General features: G+C 39.3%; 2 protein-coding genes across 7 annotated transcripts; one reads left to right on the plus strand and one right to left on the minus strand.

The window, feature by feature from the left end:
* Positions 1–8,236: 8,236 nt before the first annotated feature.
* Positions 8,237–10,535, plus strand: LOC102200432 (proteoglycan 4-like). The gene is made up of 2 exons (XM_005745992.2): positions 8,237–8,448; positions 9,107–10,535. Exon 2 carries the CDS (start codon positions 9,114–9,116, stop codon positions 9,969–9,971), a length of 858 nt encoding a protein of 285 aa, XP_005746049.1. The 5' UTR covers positions 8,237–8,448; positions 9,107–9,113; the 3' UTR covers positions 9,972–10,535.
* Positions 10,536–12,337: 1,802 nt separating this feature from the next.
* On the minus strand, positions 12,338–23,627 carry terb1 (telomere repeat binding bouquet formation protein 1). 6 transcript variants are annotated; one of them, XM_013914084.1, is made up of 21 exons: positions 23,060–23,627; positions 22,852–22,962; positions 22,561–22,692; positions 22,109–22,240; positions 21,823–21,883; positions 21,567–21,685; positions 21,270–21,398; positions 21,016–21,168; positions 20,789–20,920; positions 20,495–20,620; positions 20,121–20,251; positions 20,017–20,026; positions 19,722–19,791; positions 19,577–19,641; positions 19,062–19,124; positions 18,144–18,362; positions 17,104–17,175; positions 15,583–15,648; positions 14,388–14,458; positions 13,602–13,757; positions 12,338–12,934 (listed from the first exon to the last, which is right to left on the minus strand). In XM_013914084.1, exons 1-21 carry the CDS (start codon positions 23,094–23,096, stop codon positions 12,896–12,898), a joined length of 2,094 nt encoding a protein of 697 aa, XP_013769538.1. In that variant the 5' UTR covers positions 23,097–23,627; the 3' UTR covers positions 12,338–12,895. The 6 variants fall into 6 exon arrangements, with proteins under 6 accessions (XP_013769538.1, XP_013769534.1, XP_013769537.1 ...); XM_013914080.1 differs by having other exon boundaries at positions 19,722–20,026; XM_013914083.1 differs by lacking the exon at positions 21,016–21,168 and having other exon boundaries at positions 19,722–20,026.
* Between the last annotated feature and the right edge of the window lie 132 nt (positions 23,628–23,759).

Here is a 23,759-nt window from a genome sequence, read left to right on the forward strand (position 1 = left end):
GCTCTGGAGATTTTACGGCCTTTGGGCACTGGATGTTACAGCCGTGGATTATGTCACAACCAATCACCCTCACGCACAGTCTGCGGCATTAAATCCTACACTCAGCCGAGGAGCCCAACTTGGGTCTTCTAGTGTGGGCCATAAAAATCTTTAATCAGCAGACCTGTGGCATAACTGACCTTTTCCTTTTCTTTGTTCTTGGGGTATTTAAAAGCTGTTGGTGCAAAACCTGATCTTCAAGGAAATTTAAACTGATGTTCAATCATCCCCATAGATGAAGCCTTACATAAGAACCAGCTTAAGGTTCAAAGTCACGTTGACCCAGGAGACCCAGCCATTGACTGTGAACACACATGTCCCATTCCTAGAGAGATTTAGACATATGTGATATCAGGAAGCACGAAGCGCTGACACTAAACAATATACTGATCTCAGGCCCGCATGACAACAGATTAGAGAAAGAAAGAAGGGCAAGAAAAAGACTCTATTAGAAAGAACGTGGGAAAGAGAACTATAGGTTAAGCTTTTAGAAGATCACAGGGCAAAATTCTTATGAAATCAGTTTTGGTTCTAAATATACCAAAAAAAACAGCTTTTTCTCTTTAATCTCAGTCTTGTGTTTTTAAGTTGTCAGTACTCTTCCTTCATTTCTGTTTATGAAGCAAAGCAAAATGTTAAAAGGAATTACAAATTAACGTGGGAAACCACATCGTAGCCACGTCATGATGCATTCCAATCAAACATACATGTATGCAGGCAAACACAAATAATAAAAGGAGTGAAAGGATGCATTCACACATCCTACGTGTAAACACATCCAGAACTTGGAAAATGGGAATGACTGGCTCCATTATGTTTTGTGGGAACATCCAAACGCAACCTGAAAGATAAAAAAAAAAGTCTCTGCTTTTCCTTAAGTGTCAGGTTTTCTTCTTTGTGTTCTGCTACGCACACAAAAAAGAAAAATGTTACATTAAGTATTGCCAGACCTGCAAACATACTCTTTCATGGTCCTGTATAGATTTGCAAATCCACAGCTATGCCATAGCGAGAAGGCGTTGTGTCTGTGCCAACAGATAAGGTCATTCAGTGGAAAATTTTCATTCAATTTAAACATTCTGCTCTTCATAAATCTCGCTCTCTGGCGCCATATGGCCAATCACAAGGAGGGCTTCTGAGCCAGATGGCCAATGGCAATGACCCTTACTCAAATCAGGGTTAATCTCAGGAAGACAACGATAAGATTACTCTGCTTCATACCAATTAGAGCAAGAAGAACATGTTATTGACAAGCCTATGGAAAATCAGATATTATATAATTACACTTCTACTCTGATGAGCCACAAGTTTAAAACCACCAACAGGTGAAGTAAATAATACTATTCACCTTGTTGCTGAGAAATCTTAACTCTTGGCTTTTGTATGGCTGCTACTTTGACACGTGTCAGCCATCTAAACATTGCCATAGATCCAGCCACCTCCCGCCATGGCACTCTGAAAGGACAATGCACCTCGTCATACAGCTAGGGCTGAGATCACAATGATGACGCAGCCTCAAAACTCATCAGATCCCGGTCTGACTGACTCCAAACTCCCAGTGCCAGACATCACAGGACATCCCCAGAGGTGCCGTGACTGTGCTTCAGTGGGTCAGAGCAGGGGCCCGCACAATATTAGGTTAATGATACTGCTGATCAGTAGTATACGATATAAACAGCTGATAGGTTTGTTTAAAATGATTCGACTTCACAAAAATCTACCATGTGAAAATTTAATATAAGAAGATGTTACAAAAAATGAAATAATTAATTAAAAAAAGAGGGTTACTACTGAAAAAGACATTTAAAAAGTGTTTAACAAAATCATGGTGGTGATATTCAAGTTTAGCACATTTCGGGCATGTCTGACCCACAAATTCAGCAGGCTAGAAAAGCAGCGACAAGATTTACTCTATTGGCAAACAGAAATCTTCTTAGCACAGCCTGATCTGTGGATGTGGCAGCAAGCCTGGAGGAGGATGAGTCCAATACTATATTGGGGTCTACACAGATTTGCGTGCGTGCGTGTGTCTTTACGTTTAGATCATTTATATATGATTTTTTTGATTTTGCAGTGATATCACTGAGTTAATGATGATGATAAGTTGTAAATACCGCACACAGAGTTAGTGAGGCGTTTTAAAAGTGACAAACTCATAATTCATGCTTGGTGGATTTAAAAGCTATTCCAAATTATAGTCACTAATACAGTTTGTTGCTGGTTAAAAGCCCCTTTTCAGTGCAATCTGTAAGAATAAATAAAAATAATATCGTGGGAGATTTTGAGGATTTTTCTTGCCAGTTCAGGCTGCTGGTTATTGTTTTTTCTTAAAATGCAGTGAACTTAAGGGCTTAAAGGAAAATTACATTGTGAACACATCTTGCTGTTAACATGCTCTTTGCCTTGAGATTTTTTTTGTGTCCCTTTTTTCCACTTTTTAATTTAGTCAAACATACAAAGCCGGTCCTTGTAATCAAAGCCTAAGCGCTTGTAGGCAGGGGCTTTAGAGACATAATTAAAAGGCCAGAGTGAGAGAAGGCAGCTTTGGTGTACAAAGTGACAGAAAGTGACAGTCTGATGCAAGGTTGTTTAGAACATCAGTGATTTAAAGAGGAGGATAAAAGGACAGAGGGGGGGGGAGAAAGGAGTAGAGTGAAAGAGCGAGAAAGAAATGTGTCATGCAGCTGGACAGATTATCTACTGATGGCCCGCAAGATCAAGTCACACATGGCTAGAGATCATCAGCACTCCAGCATGTCCAGATTGCATTTTAACAGCTACAAGCATTTAACTGTATCTCTAAAGCAAGAGGACACAAATCAGAAAGTGGTACTGGTCTGTAAAGATTACTATTATTTTATTTATTTATTTTAGCTTACGTCTGCGTTTTTGTGCTTGAATCTGCAGAAGAGCTGAGACAATAGAAAGTCCTGGGCGAGAGATTGGAAATTAGATTAGACCAGACTTAGAACACAGTTTTAATTGCACTCACAGTACTTGTGATCCTGATTACTTCCAGCAAAATAAAGCGAGCATATGTGTGCACAAGTAAGTGTGCAATGACATGGAAAGAGAAAGAGATTTGCAAATGGTGCTTGAATTTTGTGTATACTGTATATAACTGTGCGTTTTTTACAACACATAATTTAACATTTGGGCCCACGCATTTGTGTATTAACTGGAGGAGCATAAGGATCATTAACAGAAATGTGCCACTAGACTAACTGTTTTCAGTGATAGTGGTGCATTTTTGAAGCGCGTCTGTAAGCTGTCAAACTCAATCTGCTATCAGTGCCATCCACTTATCATACACTGAAGTGGAAATAGCTAAGCTACATTTCTTATTGATTAAGTACTGGCTAATGATGTTTATAATAATAATAATAATAATAATAATAATAATACATTTTATTTATAGGCGCCTTTCAGACCCTCAAGGTCACCTTACAGTAACATGTAAACATCCCATAAAAAACATAAGAAAAATGTATATATAGCAAACATGGTAGATAAAATTTAGATATAAACAGTCATAAAAGTATAAAAGCAAATATAAAAACTGAGCAAGGTAAAAATGGCCTAAGTTTATCTGATGTTTATTTATACTGATGTTTTTATTGTTTTATTCATAATAGTGTTCACATTCTTCTTTACCACTTTTAGAATTGTTTTATTATTATTTTTAAGTTATTTGTAGATTCACTTATTTTTACTCCTCAAAAACAAAAACAAAAAAACTGGAATGGTTTTAAAGGTGGAGGCCAGCAATGTGTTTTTACTCCTCATCTTAGCTGACTGAATGTTTGTTGTTTGGTTGGTTAGGGTCAGTGTCACTACTCTCTACAGAGGTCGCACAGGCAGACCAACCCTGCCAGGATCAATATGTGCCATTGCCAGAAGGTTTGCTGTGCCTTCCAGTACAGTCTCAAGAGCGTGGAGGAGATTCCAGGAGACAGGTAGTTATTCTAAGAGACCTGGACAGAGCTGTAGAAGATCTATAAATCATGAGCATGACTAGTATCTGCTCCAGAGAACTGCCAGAGCAACAAAATGACCTCCAGCAGGCCACTGGTGTGAATGTCTCTGACCAAGCAATCAGAAGCATTCATGAGCATGTGGTCATGGCCGTACTGTACATCCTCTAGTGGGCAGGACGAGTACAGGTGCCATGTGCTTTTCACAGATGAGAGGTTTACTCTCACCCTTTTTCAAAACAGATTCAGCAGTAAGAACAACAGCTTAATCTGTGTCAAGCTCAGTTCTGAATGTACAGTGCACCATGTGCCAAAATATTAATGTAAGATAAGGGGGAAGAAAGGAAAATATGGAAGATACTGTACAAAAACTGGCTACTTTCCCTCAAACTAAAACTTTACCTTATGGTTTTCATGCCTCTGCCCACTACTCAGGTTGGTTACAAAATGTTATTATCACCACTGCAGAATGAAGACAAATGTGAAACAGTCACAATCTCTCATGGAGCAGCATGTGGTTTCTTTAAATTATAACCACAAATAATGTCAAGAATATATGATGCTGCTGGGAAGTTTGCCTTTGACCTTTTTGATATAAATGTTATGATGTCACGATTTTGTCTTACTAGAATTTTTGTTGATCCTAAAGTATGGGAAAACACATGTTCTGTGAGTTCACTGTGACTTTTGAGTCTTGAAGTCAAAGAAATTTTCTCAAGGTCCTTTCAGATATTGTATCTCTGGGTCAGACAGTGAGATTACATAATGTCTCCATTCATGAGTGCTGAAATAAAAAGCAAATCTACAGGTTTTAAGCTCAAAGGGCGGGGTGGGTGAAGGTGGGGGTTAGATTCCTTACAGGCATTAAATGAAAAAAAAAAGTAGAGCTCTACCGCCATCTAGCGGACAATAAAGTCTGAATCGCTATTTTGAAAACCGCCGTTTGCTAATCCTTTGTTGTCGTGGCTGTATGGTGCCATTACATCCTTGTCCGCCAGGTGTCGCTAGCGACTCTGTCAGCCGGTGACATCACGGTTACTCTCTGCTGTGATTGGTTGTTATAGGGTTGCCAGCGGCACCAGAGCTCGTGCAAACCGTGTTGTAAACAGGTTAGTCTCGTTTCTTTTTACGTGATGTTGCGGCAGACTTTCGAAGTGTTGTAAAGCTGCGTACGACGTAAAGAGCGCGACATGTCAGAAAGACACAGGTCGCTGCCTGCATGGATGGCAAAGAAAGAGGAGAAAAGCCAAGAAAAGAAGCCACTGAAGAGAAAGCGGAAAGCTGCCAGGTAGTTATCGTAAGAAACACGATCGGGGTCGGTTTAAGGCCCCATTTAAAGCTCCTTAATTTTTTTAAAACTTACCCAATCCACTTATATGTTCCCAGGTCTGCTTTCTACTGTATGAACGAGCAAGAGCTGGTAGAAGCAGCTGTTTCCTATGTCACAAACGGCTCATGTGATGAGCTGACACTCGTGACTCACCAGCAGGTGGTGCTGCTTCTCTTTTCAGACCTTTGATTTTTTTCCCCTACATGCCCTATACGTGCAATATAATGATGTGAAAGTCCATTCTATCCAATATTCCTGTGTGCAGTTAAACTCTTAATCATCACATGTGGGTTACTCTCTTAACTGTCGTGGAATATTTGCTTGATCTCCCCTTCTCCCACACCCAGGGTAAACAAAAAGCAGTGGACACAGTTAAGAAGATGGGGAAATCCACAAATTCACAGCTGACAGTGAATCCAGTTGCTGCAGAGGAGTCCCCATCAGACTGCACTGAAGATCTGGATTTGACGTATGTTTCAGAATCAGACTTGGACATTACAGCGGTAGAAACATTACCGTACACCAGCAGCCGGCAGCATCAAACATCTGAGCGTCGGCATTCAGGAACAGTTGAGGATTTGGAGGCTGGGAAGACGCATGAATCACCCCAGACAGCAGCAGAGGACAGCGACGCCTTACGCCTTGTACGGGAAATTTTTTTCAGCTGATTAACTTATCTAATTGACACTAAAAAGTTTTTGCATTAAGTTGAAAAGTGTCAGTTGGGGGAATGCTTCCTAAATTACGAATTCAGGTGAGAGTCCAGTCAGTACTTGAGGACACATAGCTGGCAGCTCATCCACAAAGAAACAGTTTGGAGAATGGATCCATTAATTGGTGTCTCAGAGAGGTACATCCCAGCAGCGCTTTACAGGACTACATCCAGAGAAGGAGACAAGTAATTAATTCACCAAAGCTTCTGCACTGAAATCAAATTTCAGCACTTCAGTCTATGTTTCAGTGGCAGCATCTAGCACCTCGCGTGAGAGGAACTACTTATTTTAGTATCTTACAGTGTGACAGTTACTTAAGTGTTGTGTTTGTTCTTTTTCTCACTTGGTTCCAAACACTAAAATTGAAAACATGGCATTTTTTTTAGGTTTACTGAAGGTTTTAATGGGGGGAAGAAAAAAAAAAGTCTTTTGTTTTCACATGCTTGACACTGTATATGAAACTGACAGCATCTGTGGGTTTTTCACCACAAAGGTTTGGTGTTAGAAATGTTTCCACCAGAAGACCTAACAAGTTCCTGCAAGTACCCTGAGCATGGTACTGCTGCAGTACAAGTGGCCTTGTTCTTGGGGGGGGGGGGGGACTTGAAAAAAGCCTTGCTTTTTCATTAAACTGCCAAAACATAAAGCATACTGTTATTCATGTGAATTAGCTAGAAATTGTAGTTACAGAAATCACATTACTGTTGCTCCCTGAATATATGAGGTAGCAGATATAAGAACACTTTGAAAAAATACATATATTCTTTATTCCTTACAGCTTATATAGAAATAACTGTCAGCACAATTAGGGTACCACTCATGCATCCACCAGCTGTGCATTTCAGACTCAACAGACCATATTTTTTGTTGTGTTATACATTATGTGTGTTGGCTTTCATAAACCACTTGGTAAAGAGATACAAAGTGATATTGCAGCACCAACAATCAACATATTCTCCTAAGTAGATTTATGTGTAATTGCATTAATATAGTACTTTTCTAGTTTTACTGACCACTCAAAGGTCTTTGTGATATGATCACAACATTAATCGCTTTATTTAAACTGCAAAGTGGCTCATGTTTGCATTCAAGCAGGGATGAGCTTAAGCATTTCGCTGCATTCCCAGTATGATCTCAGTCGCTTACCTGACACATGGGTCAGTGCAGATGTGATAGCCAGCTCTATCACCACACCCAAATAGATATAGAACCAAACGGTTATGTTTTGCCAGCTCACATATGACTGATAGACAAACAAAAAACTGAAAAGGCCAGCCAGGGTGAGCAAGGCTGCTCCGACCTGGAAAGTCGTGCTGCAAAAGATAGCAGGTTCGTCTTTGTCAGAGATGACTGAATGCATGCCCATCAGGGCAAACGCCACGATAATCACTGGAACATACACAGCTAGGTAAACCGCTACTCTGACAGAGTTAGAATGTGGCTTAGATAAAGTCTCAGCTTCAGCTCCTTGGGATTGCGATCGCTCGTACAGGTGACTCTTATACACATTATCACAGGACCATTCACCAGTTTGTTGGATCTGACAGAATCTGTAGGGGCTGATGAGGACTTTATCAGAGCGAATGAACACACCATCAAAAGGCACCAAGGAGATTATCATCTGAACCATGACAAGCAGGAGAAGCAGAAAGATCCCACGAACGTGACACGCGGGACTCCTCACAGCACATTGGGCTCTCTGCTCAGGCCACATCCTCACTACTCTGTAGATTAAATAAAGAGTCATGCAATCAATCAAAACAAACATTCTGCAAACTAAGCATGAGAATGATGTATATTAGAGCAGAAAAGAGAAGCTCAAAGATCCTAAAGATGTTTGACTGTCTTGCAGCTTAAGAACACACTGATGTTACAGTAAATGTGTCAGTGGTTTTGGGTTCAGCCTCAGTCAGCCAATCAGCACGTTTACTTCCCCAATATGAAGGCCTTATGTCATATAACTGTATTCACGTTCCTGTCATCATGGCTATACTGAACAACTAATGCATTAGCTTTCTATAAGCAAATCTACAACTGTCCAGGGCTTTAATAACACACAATTTAGTGGTTTAGTTTAATGGCATAATATCTAGTTTGACTGAGTAAGGCAGATCCTTTAATTATTATTATTATTATTATCGTTTTTGTTGTTGTTTACTTACGTTTAGTAACCGAGAAAAGGCAACGAAGCCAATCTGGTTCAGGAAGTTAAGTGGTTGCGCACTGGAGCGCGCGCCGTGGACGCGGAGAATGTGCGCCTCAGCAGTCTGTGCAGGGCTCAGCTCCTCTCTGCTGTGCGCACTTCGAGCGGTTTAACAAGCAGTCTCCTCCACGAGAGGGATCATCAGCAACTTTATATATATAGACCTGCTGCAACGCCAAAAGTACAAAGGTTGGTGAAATGCTATTATCCTCCTAGACATTTTAACCACAGTGTTTTTGCTCCTTCTCTACTATTTGGATACAATTTAACAGTCTGAGCACCGCGACAGGGAGGCGGGGTCGTCTGCAAAACTTGTTTTTCCTTTCGCGATCACCAAATATTAATGTTTACTGCCTAACTTATGTTGCTTGCATTTTTTTTAGTAGCGCATAATACTAGTTATGTGAGTTATGCTTCGTTTTTATAAGCGACTGGAACATATTATTTTATAGAATCTAAGAAAGACAAAACAACAATTAATCTGAAGACTTTAATTGACCTTTTTAAGTAAGGGGATGTTGACTGAAAGTCTATGAAGTGGTCAAAAGTTGTGACTGCACAGGTCATGATGTGTCCAGAGTGTTTTTTTGTTTGTTTGTTTTTTTGTGGTCGGCGTGTGTATATCAGGGTACAGGAAGTAAAGGATTAATCAAACAAGTGCTTTAGTCAACAGCTTTAGTTGGTCCTTGGGCTCTCCAGAAATATATTTAGACTTCTCAGAAAAAATAGAGCACACAGTGCAAAGAAGAAGAACATAATGTACTAAAACACTCAAATTTCATCTCCACCAGTCAAATAAGCATCTCTCTTGGCATTATTATTATTATCATTTTGACTTTCTGTACAGGCTCATTATGGGAAACAGGCTCAGCAGAAGGCGAGAAACCCCAGCCAGCACCCATGAAACTGTGGCTGTTGAAGAGAAGACCACAAAGGAGCCAGGAAACGACTCTGCAGTTACACAGACTCACGAAGCCGCCAAAACGGAGGATCATGATGTGGTGGTGGGAGAGCCAGTGACACCAGTGGCATGTTTACCCAATGAAGAATGTGTCGCGGATTTTAAAGAAGCAGAGGCTTCCAGTGCCTCAGCCCCGAAAAATGATACAGAACCAGCACCTGTGGTAAAGGAAGCCCCAGTCCAACCTGAACCTCAGGTGTCAGCCAGCACACCTTCACCTTCAGAACCAGCTGCTGAAGTTGAGCTTGCTCCTGACTCCGAACCAGACATTGAGATAGTCCAGCCCATCTCAGAGCCAGCACCAGCCTCAGTGGAGCATCTGGAGCAGCAGCCGGATCAACTAACACAAGATTCTCTCCATGAACCGGTTCTTTCTTCGCCCCCTTTGACCAACTCTGGTTCCCCTGATCTCGCGCCCACCCAAGATCCCATCCCTGTCCCAGTCAATCCAGACGAGCCATCAGACCTCCCAGCTGGTGAGGAATGCCAAGATGGGGATGAGGCTGCTGACATTTCCATGCTTGAGCCAGAGAAGCCAGCAGAAGCGCATCTGGAAAAGCCGATGGAGGTGGAGGCTGAAAATAGTTTGGAGAAGCTTGGAAGTGATGTCAACGAGGAAAGCATTAGTGAAACCCCAAAGAACTCGGAGCTGAGAGGAAATGACCTTGGCAGTGACCTCATTCCAAGAGATGTCAATGTCCCTGATGACACTCCCATCACAGACATGAGCACATCTACTGAGCTGATGTGAATCCATCAGAGGATTCATGAAGGAAGTGAAACCCTCTAAATCTAAATTGTGTATGGATCTAAAAACAGTGGTTTGTCTCATCCAAGTGCCCACATTAATGCCAATAGAGCCTTTTTTAATGTTAAATGAACCAAAGGTGCCAAAAAGCAGTGTGTGTGTACATGTGTGTGTTGTGATGGAAAGAAGAGTGACCTAGAATACTTCATTATTAGACAGAGATCTTCATCTGTGAAGATCCAGGCAGAAATTAAATGTGTCTTGTACATATTTGAGCAGTTTTCTTTTTTGTTTTAAAAAAATAGCAACAAAAAGAAAAATGAAAAGAAGGTTAATAAAATAAATGTAAAGGACAAAGAATGCAACTTCAGCTGGAAACGGCATGTGCATTCCACAACTGGTTACGAGTATCTACTACACATTTATGAATTAACATAGTAATACTTGGCATTTTCAATAATCCACTAATCAGAATGATTGTCATCTTATGTAATTTTAAATAAAATAAATGAATTTTCAATGTCAAGTAGTTGCCTTTGACAATAAACTGGCATTTACACATCAAAATCTTGCTCCCTGTTTTTCAAAGGTATATTTTACAGTATCTGGTCACACTGAAGATTCTGGGAATGGATTTTTGTGGGGGAGGAAAAATAGGAGATACTCTCGGCATGTTTGACAAACTACTACATGTACGGGGCACTCTGCAAATGGCAATAGAAATCTATGTAGCAAATCCCAGTTCATTTAAGAGGGACTGGAGCTTCTCACTGTCTCGTGGGAGAGAGGACATCAGAGGAGGGAGGAGAAAGGGGGGAGACTAGGCCACATTCTTTCCAGAGGAAGGAGATTTTCATGGGGCCTGGGTCAAAAGTCTTCAGTGTGACTGCATTTCAGTCCATGAGAAATCTGTTCCTCACATGCCTCCCCTTGCTTTCACTACATTGCTATCCCAAAATCTTGTCTGAGTAGTCAGGACACTGGTATGAGAGGCCACTCCTAAATGCCTTAAAACTTTAATCTACAGTCATGTGGAAAGAAAGCACACGCTTTTGCAATTCTGTGGTTTAATTTATCAGGTCATAAAACATAACCTATAACTAGGTAACCACAACCTCAGATATTACATCATAACAAGCTTAAACCACAATGTAGAAGCAGTGTGTGAAAAGCAGCCGACAGGTGCTGCTAACCAAATACATTTGATTAATTGATTAATTAGCAAATGTTTGCACCTCTATAAAAGCAGAGATTTTGGCATAGTGCTGGTTTGGAGCATTGCCCATTTTTTCATGAGTGGAAAACATTTAAGACTGTTTCCAATCTTCCCAGCTGTGGATATCTCCACATGCACAGTGGTGGAGGGGTAAATATTTGGGCTCAGTTTGCAGCTACAGGATCCGGACACCTTGCAGCCATTAAGTCGACAGTGAACTCCTCTGTACATCAGTCTAGAGTCACATGTAAGGCAATGTATCAGTCTTTTATATCCTCGACAATAATGTGAAAGACTGATAGTCATACAGAAAATGATTACTTCATGTTATTGTTATTAAAGGTGGTTTTACAAGCTACATGGGTGCAGTTAGTTTTTCACATACCACTTCTGCAGTTTAGCTTTTTGTTAAATAAATATAGTGTAATATGTTGTGTTGTTTTTCGTTGTAGGTTGTTGTATTTTTTAGAGATTTTAGAACATGGTAAGGACTGGATGATTTTTTTAAAAATATCCTGATATGCAAAAGCTTAGAATTGAAAGAGGGTGCACTTGCAAATGTAAATAAGCAATAATTTGCACATTTACTTTGCCAATTCAACAGAAATACAAATCAATGACGGGAAAAGCTTAATGCCAGGGTATAACTATCACCAGTAAAAAATTCCCTTTCACCCTTCCATTATTATATGAGGTCTCAAACTATTACAGCCCACACCCCAGGGCATGGAAAATGGGGAAGACCCATGATTTTAGCAACACACTGATGAGTCCCCACAGAATGGGAGAGGCACTCTAGACAATGATCTCAGTCAAGCTAAGCTTTAAAGGACACATTTTGCAGACTGAGCTGCTTCTTGAGGCACACTGGGAAAGATAAGCAGTTTGATTTGCACTGTGATTCCTGTCATACCAGAGGCTTTCAGCTCAATAAACAAAAGTGCTTGACCTGAGTCCCCTCTCCCCTTGTTGATTTCCTGTCTGTGAACTGAAGCACAAAAACAAAGAAAGCAGGACTTGGCATTTGCTTCTGTGATGCTCTATGTCAAGGCCTTAACAGGGTCTAAGCAAAAGAAGCAATCAGACATAATCTAAATAGTCTTGTTTTACCTGAAAACTTTATGGAAAACAACTCTGGTTAATAACTCTTGAAACAGACACCACTTTCTTTAATATGCATATGAAATAACAAGAGTCATTTTAATGACCAGATTTGATCCAAACTGCCATACAGTAAATCTGACCTGGACTAAAAACAGCTAAGATACAGAAAAATAAATATGTGGAAAACTATACTTATACTGACTATCTGAACACACTGTTCAAAGGCCAGTTAGTCTGATAGACGGTTATGCGGTACGATATAGTAATTATTCAATAGGTGCTCTTGCATCGCTTAAATCTACCTTTTAATATCAATTTAATTCGGGCACAATTCATTCTCAAAGAAATGAACATAAACCATGAACAAATAATCACAAATAAATAACATCTACAGCTATATTTTCATTTTCAAACCATAACTCAAACAGGTTTGAGACAATATTGCATTGAAACCACAAATCACTAAAATTAGTACACCAGGTATAATATAAGGAATATATACTGCTGGAGATCATAAAAAAATTATTGAAATGTTTTTTGAAGTGAGAATGAAGGCCTCACAGGTAAATCCAGTCAGCTGATCAACAAATCCTAGGTTGAACAAGGATTAAGAATCTGCACGGCTGGCATCCTGGGCCTTACGTTTCTGAAGGCAAAAAGACAAATGAAGCTAATTAAAGTCTGTGTAGTTTAGTGGTTCTGGTGGCATTCAAAAGTTTGAGCACCCCTAGTCAAAAACTGACACTTACATAATTCAAAAGGTTTGAAAGATCAACTTAATGGTGAAAAACAACAAGAACAATAAAACAAAAACTTTTGATCCTATGGCAGTAGGATTACATTTCTAGTCAGATTTAGTAGACTCAGGAGTGGTGGTGCACTGCAGCAACATCTGCACAAATATGACCTCATGAAAGAGTCATAAGAAAACCTCGCCTGTCTCCTGAAGAGGTTTTTCATTGAGAGAATTCTGCAAATAAACATCATCAAAAGAGATGTATATGCAGATTCATGAGAGGTTCTGTCTGAAGGAGAGGCTTTTAAGGGAAAAAACTTCGGGTGAGTAAAAAACACATTTATGAAATTGGCCAAATTAGGTCTTCCTGAACACCAGGTGATGAAATTTGTTTTGGGAATTTTTTAATGAATGGGGGGAAAAGTAATTTACTCAAAATAATTTTTAAAAAGTATGAAATTACCTTTGTGCATTTTGTAAATCATGTCATCCCTTTAGAGTTTGGAAATAAGTAACACTGTGCTCAAAACTTCTAAGGCCACTGTAACTTGTAAAACACTTAATTTAAGGATTTTACCATTAGTCGCCTGTACTTCTTGGCCAAGTCAACATTGGTGCGCCCAGGCTGGAAGGGATATGACCACAAGATTAAGTTCCAAGAGAAGCCATACGTCTTTACTCCAGACAGCAGGTGACCCACCTCCTCACAGCTGAAGTCCTTTCTCTTCCTTTTCTAAGAGTATTGAAGCCAAAAAAAGTAAGAAAAGTAAACAAAGACAGCCAGAGACATGTGCATACATGTGCACATGTATGCACATGCACACGTTCATCCATTTGCCACACCTCTCAGTGCTTAGTAACTTTTAAAGCATTTTCTATCAAAAATTGGCCTGGTTACTGAAGCCATGGTTAATCACATATATAATAAAGAAAGAGGAAAATGTTTTCAAAACATCTGTTTTTTTTCTTCTTTTTTCCATTTATTCATACTGAAAACAATCCAGCCAAGTTGCCTGTAACCAGCATCCACAGACCACACTGGTTTCAGCCCATTAATATCTGCATTTTGCAAAGCATGCTATTCACATTTAAAATGATTTCAACACATCTCGATGAGCAATGGTAATTTGTTAATTCTTAACAGGATTATCTTCGCTTTCTGATGGGCTGTCCCTATTGCAAAATAATGCAAGCACCAATAACAGAAAGCACTGTCAGGGATAAAAGGCGCTTTGGTAAACTGAAACTCTACTGTGTGTATCTGCCCTTTATCTTCAATTACTGTTATAACTATGATGCAATACTGATTATGACAATAAAGCTTTTTCTCGACATCCAAAAACACATCTGATAGAAAACTTACAGTGGAACTGTGATCCAAGCCAATCTTCTGCAGATTGTTATGGTGACCACTCCTCCCTCCCATCTCAATATCTGAAACACAGCACGTGAAAGCATGTTTACCAGGGATGCACTGATTTATTAGTTAAATCTAAACATCACTGATATTCAGTTTGTATACAGCCATCAGCAAATACAATGACATTAAATGATAACAGAGGTCAGTGGATTTCTGTTGTGTGTCACCAGCGTTGCTTCTAGTTTCATATATTTGTGTAGCTGAATTTCAGTAAATTCGCTGACAGTGTGTTTAAATTACATTTAAAGTTATTGTTAAAAGTGGAGATGCTTTTCCCCTCCTCCAACAAAAGGTGAGAAAACAATCAGTACTGCAAATCATCGCTGCACCTCTACTGGAAAAGACAAAGCTTTACAACTCCTGTTTTATCATTATATATTCAAATGCCCCAGATTTAATATGCAAGATAATTTCTCTTTTTGCCTAGGACTGATTTTATAGTAGTACTAAGCTGTAGTAAAAAAAGATGAAGACAGAGCAGGAAGGGCAGTATTATAGTTTAACATGCTGAAAAATGGATGACAGTGGAAAAATCTAAGGAAGAATGGACTCAGAGTAAGCGCTGGAGCTGAGATGGAAAAAAACAACAGTAAATCTCAGTGTGACAGCACAGAGAGAATGCACTATGAAACAGTGCCCCTTGCTTTGCAACACTACTGCAATTCTTGGGCTACACAACCTTTGAGATGATGCAAACTTGCAAACTGACAAAACACTGCAATCCCTCTAGTTTCACTACAGCGTCACTGGCAAGACACAAAAGCATCCGCCTTAATCTCTCACAGTGTTACACAGAGTGTGAAACAGCTTAATGCAGCTGTGCTGCTTTGAACCAGCCCCGGCCTGCACTGTGAGAACACTGGCTGCAGTTCAACATTCCCTCTGCTGTTTGGTTTGTCTGCTGCCAGGAACACATTGCAGAGAACAGCTCCCACCACAGGCTCTCAATCATAACATTCACACAGTTAAATAGTCAGCTGTAAATACCCCTATCTGATGTTGCATATCTATCTTCAGGAGGATTCTCCCTTTTTAGGAGGGCCAAGAGAGGAGTGATGGGATCTGTGTTGCTGATTATGGCAGAAATGCAGGACTACAGTAAATAATTAAACTGCTGCTTTGTGAAAACATCTCATACCAGTCCTGTTATGAGAGGCGAATGTTGTCTTTTTAGCTCTTCTTTGTAGTGGAACCAATGTGACGCCTAAAAAGAAAAAGACAACGAAATTAATTTACAAATTATACATATAGATGTCCTACACCTAAAACACAGCAGCTTGCAACTGCTCAGACAATTTCTTTATCTTTCAGGACATTACTGCTGCTTTCTATTATCTTGAATTTGTTTCTATGTTCCTATCGCTGTATCACATAATTTTGTGACATTAACCATCCCACACACCATAGAATTTATACCGAAAACTAAACTGTAATGCTAATCCTTGGTGGTGGTAAAAAACATGTAAAGTAAAACCAAAAGTTAGAAGTGTCATTCTGCATTATTTGCCACTGCTCTTGCAGTTATTACTTGATGCAACATAAATGGAGAAACTATTGCTTCAAAGTTGTTGCCTCATCTGAAAATCTTCTCAGTGCATGTCTACTGCTGCTACCATAAAGCAATGTTGTTGTTGTCCCCCCCATTATTATTTATTATTGTTATATATTATTATTATTCCCTTACAGGATAACTGCTAGGATAAGGTGTGACAGTACAAACTCTTTGCTTCAGGGACACATGCCTATGCACGCATGCATTCCCACTGTCACCACTCCCATTGTCACAAAGTGCTTGCTCATAGTGGGTCATCTGATTGTTGGGCCTTTCTCTGTATTATTGTAAGTTCCTTACCTTACAATATAAAGTACCTTGAGGTGACTATTAACATCTTTTATGTTTGTCAATTCATATTTTGCCAAATGCCCTCAGAGGCAAGGCAAGGTTTTGTTGTGACACATCAACATCTGGCATGTTTGCCAATCAATCCATAACTGCACGCTCTTGCTGGCACTGGACCAATGGTGACACATTAAAAGCTGTCATGTTTGTCAGTTAATGTGTAACTATATTTCTCACCCCAAAGCTCAAAATGTGTTCAGGGTTTGTGGTGGAAGAAAATAAGGAAAAACAACAACATACATTTTACTCAGTGCTGTTATATCAGCAGTAGGTATATTAAACCTCGGAAACTGAGACTTGTGAGTTGAATTGATTTCTACAGAACAAACAGAGTACATAATAATAGAAGGTTACAGTTTAAACTGTGGCTTCTTAGAAGACTGCTATGGATTTCGAGGAGGAATCATGGGGCACCTGGTTTCCAGGCCAGGTGTGAATGAAGTAATTTTCAGTCTCAGTCTGTTTAGCTGAGAGTGCTGCACATTAGCAGCACCATTCTCACACAGGCACAAATGGACCCCACAGTGAACTACACAGTTGGGAAACACTGCGTGTTGTCCAGGCACACTTTTGTGTTAATGTCTTCACCTTTACCAGGTGACTGGTGCCAAGTATGTGGCAAAAGCTCTTTTTTGTACTTGCACTGGTGCATTTCTGATACAAAATAATTACCACAAAGGGTTCAAAATAGCTCGTATATTAGATTTACAAAATCTCATTTGCAACAGTGCTTTCAGGTGTTTGCGGTAAATTTCTTACCATTGTGCTTTCTCCATCGGTGTTCAGGCAGAGTGTTCTTGTTAATTACCTTTCCTTCACCTTCAGAAGGTCCTACAGTGGCATAGAAAGTCATTTTATTAGCAACACATGGCAACAATTTTACATTTAAGCATTTTTTATTTCAACTTAACCCTGCAAGACCCAACCCATCAAAAATTAGCCAGAAAATTCTGATTTTTTTGGAACTGAGATGTTTATTAACCCTTATAACAAAATCCACTTTTTTTGCTATATCATGTTGGGTATGATATATTTTTATTATATATTAATTATATTTTTTTGTATCATATTTGATACAGTGGGCGTCTTTGACACCTTCTTGTTAACAACAATGTCAATTTTAGACAAAAAAAATAGTTTTGTCCATAAGTATTGATCAACAAGTATTGATCATGTTGATGAGATAAAGGTGTCAGAAACTCATGTATCAAATATGATACAAAGGGATTAAAAAGAAAAACTTTCACACAATGACAATAAAATACTGTTCAAAAGTAAAGTAAAGCTCCACCCATGCATTTCAGTTCTTCTCTCACACTAACAGTGAAGAGTGCCTGCAAGACACTGCAAGACTACCAATGCAAGAAATGAATAAGAAAACTTCAGAGATTATGTGGGCATTACTCAACCATTAAATGTGATTAGCTGAAATCACATATGCTGCCACTAATTCGACCCTGTCTAAGAGACAAAGAATCTCAGTGTGTGATTTACAGAGAGCAGATTACCCAACGACAAACGCCTATCAAAGTGCAAACAATTGCACCCTTTGTGGTCACTGAGGAAAATAATTTTTCTGCTGAACTTTGGTGCTAATTGAGTGATAAAGCAGGTAGTGCATCACCTTCTGAACCAAACATGTTGAAAACTCTGTCTATCCATTAGCAGCAAGGCCTTTAAAGGAAACTAACAATAATTAGTATTTTAGAATATTTTAAAATAAAAAAAAAAAAATGCAAACCTAGGAGCTACAGGAACTATTAGTGTTAACTGTAAATACATATGGAGAATCTTCTTACCAGTCCAGTTTTTGCAGGTTTGTTGTGGCTCTGCTGTTGAATATCTCTCAGCCTCAGCGGGATCCTGGTGCTCCTTCTCAAACACGAGCCTGCAGTGATGCATTCTGAAGTGCTTGGTGGCCTCTCTGAGAACCTTGTGCCTGTCACAGCTTTGGTGGCAAGAGCTTTGGAGAGACTCAAAAGTGTGACTGGTCACTTCCTCAAAAGGTAACACACAGGCTATGTGGAGAAAGAAGGACATGGGATTTATACTTCTGTTTAACTCCTTCTGTAAACCATGTTTATGTCATAACCACAAATACTTCCCAAACTCCACACCATAACCTACACTATAACCTCATGTCAACCTCCCCAAAAAAGTAACTGAATGTCACAGCCCACAAAGAGTGACTGAGCTCTTCGGTACAGTTGCCTTTCCAGTTACTCCTTCGTTGCAGTTTTTGAAGGGATCGAGCTGCTTTATGATGCAGTCCCCAGGATAACCTGGACATATATACCAGAAGCAAGAAACAAATGTACTTTTTAGGCCCCAGTCACACATGCCTAGTGACCATTTGGTGACCATCAGGAGCAAGTGGAGGCTGTGAAATAAATCTCTTCTTTCTCGCAGGTCTACAAATGGGCCATTGGGAAAAGTGTGTATACTTCTTTGCGACAAATTTCACACTAGTGATGCCAGTGGGTCCCATACCGGGACCCACTGGCATCTGTTTGACTGAGGCCTACCTGTACATTTAACCAGAACTTTAAATGTATGGTCCTACTTTAACACGTCATAACTATTTTGAAATGAGGCTTATTAAGAGAGACACTCGTGTTTGCAAAGATATAGAGAAGTAAAGGCTGTCGAACACTGTCCTTGTTTAAACTCTGCCTTTAATAATACAAAATTAATAGGATTTCTGTGCTATTTCTTACCTACACAACGACTATAAGGGACTGGGGCTTTGATCACGTTCTTCATATCAGTATGCTGTAACTCTAAACATAAAACACATTTAGGAAAACATCACATACTATACACTTACTGAAAATGTCAAAGTCCTTTTCATTGAAAATCCAAGTGTAAGACACAGGAGGCAAGTAAACACACACCCATACACACAAATCAGTCTGATACAAAAAAGGTCAGGCAGAGACTTGTGCAGATTGCATAAAAAGGCAAAATCCAAACACCAGGAACACGTTAAAAAAACATTCACAGGGATTAACTGAGTAAAAGAATGCCAGTAAGCTCAGGTATCAGACAACACACAATCTAGAGATTAAATGTTGGGAAGATATGTGTATATATTGAGGGAGTGATTTGCAGAGTGCAAACAGGTGAGTTAACTGGGGGAACCAGGTGAGGAAGTAAAGGCAGTCTGAGCATATAGCTAAATACTGTAATTCTAGTGCCTGGAAGTGAAAATAAGCAATAATGTGTCTCTTACCTTCAATACACTTAATCTCGCTTGGTTTTGTGTACCTCACTGGAAATAGTGGCTTAAACCGCTGACTAAAAAAAAAAAAAAAAATCTTATCATTCACCCTCATTTTTTTTCTGATAAATAACAGACGCAGAGCCACTCCACTAACCTGTTTGCCTCAAGTTGCTTACTGGCTCCCTCTAGTGGCAGGGTATGAGAAGACATGAGCGCTCCAGTACCTTTGCACATTGAACACCTGACGTCACCTTCACTGGTTTCTTTGTGAGAACTTAACCCAGAGGTCAATTCCTTGTTTTCACCATTATTCCCCCTCTCAGTTATGTTTCTGGGGACAGTTTCAACACCCTCATTTTGTGGTATGTGCAGTGGCAGATTTAAAGCTGGTAGAGATATTTGGTCTCGCCCCTCATGTGAATTTGGTAGAACTGTGTCTTCCTGCTTACCCTCGACATCCTGAAGATCAACATAAGTACACATCATGAGTCACCATGATATGATCTGGTCAGACTTGGCAAATACATGTGTCTGATGCATGTTTAACTTTCACCCTTCTCTTCTCTAGCAGGTTAATCCTGTGTAGCATTTCTCTGGCTGAACTCCTGATCTCCTCAATGTGTTTAGGGGCTTCCACATTTTCAGCCTGTTTTGCTATCGGATCACCCACTCCTGAGCAAATAGCTTTATAGAAAAGGCAAATACTGCAGATCATTATGAAAGCAGATTCTTATGTTTTGCATACTATATACATGCCAGTTATCTTAAATGTAGGACAGAGGCAAATAATGCAAATAAAATGTATATAAGATAGACTGCTGTGATACACAGTAACTTAAAAGCTAAACAGAAATATCAAAGTGACTGTGACATGTGAAAATACATAGGAATACAGAATTATTGGAAAATAAAACTGCTTTGACTTACTGGCCTTTTTGCAAGTTTGCAATATGAATGTAGCAGCCCTCCTAACCTCCTCACTTGAATCCTCTGTGAGTAAAGTTATGATAATGGGGAGCCCTCCACACCATATCAGCTGGGACTGGTGCTTTTCTGTAGAACCAAATAAGCACAGTGCAATTGTGAAATGCATGGACAGTGTGTTATGATCTTTAAAAAAGGAACACTGTGCTCTCAATATGTGCATTATGCAAGATATCATAGTTATGATATAAATTGGAATATATATTTTAAGCAGAAAAAAAAATAGTGCAGTCGCACCAGAGGCCTCAGTGCAGTAACCAAGGCTTAGTAAAATAGGAAGCCTGTCTTCTGGGTCCAAGTGTGGACTAGCCAGCAAAGAGAAAAGGTGTAAGACCACGCCATACTGCGCCAGACCTGAAGCCAGAGAAGCTACAAAGAAGAGATTGTAAATAAAGAAGGAAATACTTTGGTTATTCAGTTGTGGATTTAGGGTGCATGTGTATGTGTTCGTGAGCAGTTCGCACAGTTATCAGTGATGCAAGCTGACAGAGTCTTGGATATAATGACAGAAAGCTGGCAAGACAATAAGCTCGTATCTGCAGCAGAAGCTAGACGACCCAGGGTAAGAGCGAGAGTTTCTAATCCCCCACAGGCAGAAAAACTCTCCTGAACACAGGCTGCCAAAAGAAAGAAGTCAAGAACATTTAATCATTTGCATTTCAGGATCAACTAAGATGTTTTACATTTCAAAAAACAAAAACATAGTTTCAGCACTTACAGTTGTTGGCCACTGTCATTGCTATGAATGTGCATATTGGCTGAAAAATTTCAGTCTGTGGAAAAGTAAGCTGCTGAAGCCAGATTTTAATCACAGGAAACGCTGCCACACAAATACGCTGACCCTCCTCTGCAATACAAAAGAAAGAAATAACAGAGCAAAAAAAAACAGCTTTTGTGCTTACCCCAAAAAAACATTTAATTGAGTACTGAAAATTGTTGCCACTATAGCAAGAAAATCTGTATTTTACATTTCACCTTATCCGAACAAGACAGAAAAATACAAATCTCATGTTACCATTCTGAGGGTTGTTTACACATCCACAAAGAGCACTAGACACAGACGTCCAAAGCTGGTAAGTTTGAGTAGCATTAGCTGCTCGGAAAGTGGCTTCTGTGGAGATGGGGAAAGTGGCCCTGCAAAATATATACCATTTACCTTACATGGACTCAAATGAGTGTTTTTATTGATGTTGTTTTCCTTTCTATGTAACTACAAGTGGTGTGATTAAAAATTATCTTTGGTCAAAAGAGATTTCAGCAATGAGAAATACCTGAAGAGATTCAGTAGAACGTCCAGGCAGCCACTGTTCTGAGCCAAAGTCTGTCCTAATTCTACAATAAAACAAAGTCAGACAAAGGTTGCAAACATTATCATGCTCTCAGAACTAAAAAAAAAAAGATTCATGCTATATTTTGCTCTAGTTATATGGAATAAATTTAATGAGCTTCCAAATAAACCAGACCATATAGAGTAAAGTGACTGATAAACATGCAGATAAATGTGTGATCCAGTCCTGTAGCTTAAACTTATTCTGTCTTTTTAGAATTTGATCTTACTGTTGTTGGCTACCAGCACAAGCAGCAAATAAACAGAGAGTCGCTTCTGTTTCAGCTGGATGTCCTCATTCATTAGACAATCAGCAAGGTCTGCAAATATCTCATTTTTGCACAGAGAATTCTTGCAGTAGACTAACAAAATGAAAGACAAATTATATGTTGTTAAAATTTAAAACTATAATTTCTTTTAAAACAATTTACACTTAATAAACACTTAATAAACACCACATATCACACAAACACATATTACACACATAAAGCACAAGTTGGATATCAATTAAGGACCACAGAGCTGCCTTTAATTTCTGGGGGGGGAAGGTATTTCTTCCTTCCGATGCTTGATCGTCCCATCGTGAGGATGTTACGTAATTATCGGAAGATTCCAGAAACTGCATCCTTTAAAAAAATAAACCTCCCTGAACTTAGATTGGACAAATATCAGACGTGCCTACCGTTGGCCTCTGCCAGTGTGCCAAGTGTAAAGAGAGCAGTCTCCTTAACATCTGGATGAACAATGCTGGATTTGGAGAGGTTATACACAAATGCCACACCTCCCATTTCTCTTAGCAGGTCCACATTATCCTCTGAAATATTCCCAATTTAAAGTGAGACAGTCATCAGTTACCATGTCAAGACCTTATGCTATATAAATATCTCACTAAATACATGTATTCATATGACAGATGTGTTCGGGTTCAGTTCAAGTTGAAAGTACGTTTATGTCATTGACTGTTCATTATTACCTCTCTTTTCGCAGATTGAATGAATAGTGAGAAGGGCTTGTTTCTGTAAATCGGGGCATTTCATCTGAAACTTGAGACACTCCAGCAGCAAACTGAGATCTGTCTTAATAGCTGAAAACGGAAGAATGTAATATAGCCAGTCAGGGATACATTTTTCCTTCCACAAATACATGAAAGAGCCTGAGGAGTAAACGGAAATTACACTTACTATTGCGCCGGTTGCTGCAAATCTTAGTCTTATCCATGTCAATGTTTAATTGAAGTGTTTAACAAAAACACTGGCAAATGTCATTAGTGTCTGGATAGCTCCAAATTACGAGAACATCATATCTTATTTCCCATATTTGTTCAGTTAGGTGAACCTTATAATACTACCATTTTCAGAAATTATGCTCGCTAACTAGCTAGCTATAGCTAAACTAGCCAAAAGTTAGCTAAAGCCTAATATCTAAACGAAGTAATTGTGCTCAGTTAAACCACAATTTGTTTATTGTCACCTTAATGTCCTATTTTAAACACACTCCCAAACCGTCACGGAAAAAAAGGTTCGAGTATCTTACTGCGATATCAGCAATATTAAACGTTACCAGAGATATTTAACAGAAAGAAAGTGACGACGAAACTTTACATTGCACGTTACCATAGAAACGGACTAGCCTAGCTGCTACTACTACTACCCATAATGCAGCCCCTGAATTGGGACACAGTTATGGATGATGCTACAATATGCGGATAACAGGATTTTTTTTCTATTTAGAGCATTTCAAAATCGTTACAAAAGTCAGTCATATATGGGCAATTTCAATGGGCCATTACTTTGGAAAGTAAAATCAGACTGACTTGATATTGACATGGTATCACTGTGGGGCTTTATACTGTAAATACAGAGTGAAATTATCCTGTGGAAA

This window comes from Pundamilia nyererei, unplaced genomic scaffold, assembly GCF_000239375.1.
Source record: "Pundamilia nyererei isolate P.nyererei 1_Seehausen unplaced genomic scaffold, PunNye1.0 scaffold00170, whole genome shotgun sequence".
Taxonomy (NCBI): Eukaryota; Metazoa; Chordata; class Actinopteri; order Cichliformes; family Cichlidae; genus Pundamilia; species Pundamilia nyererei.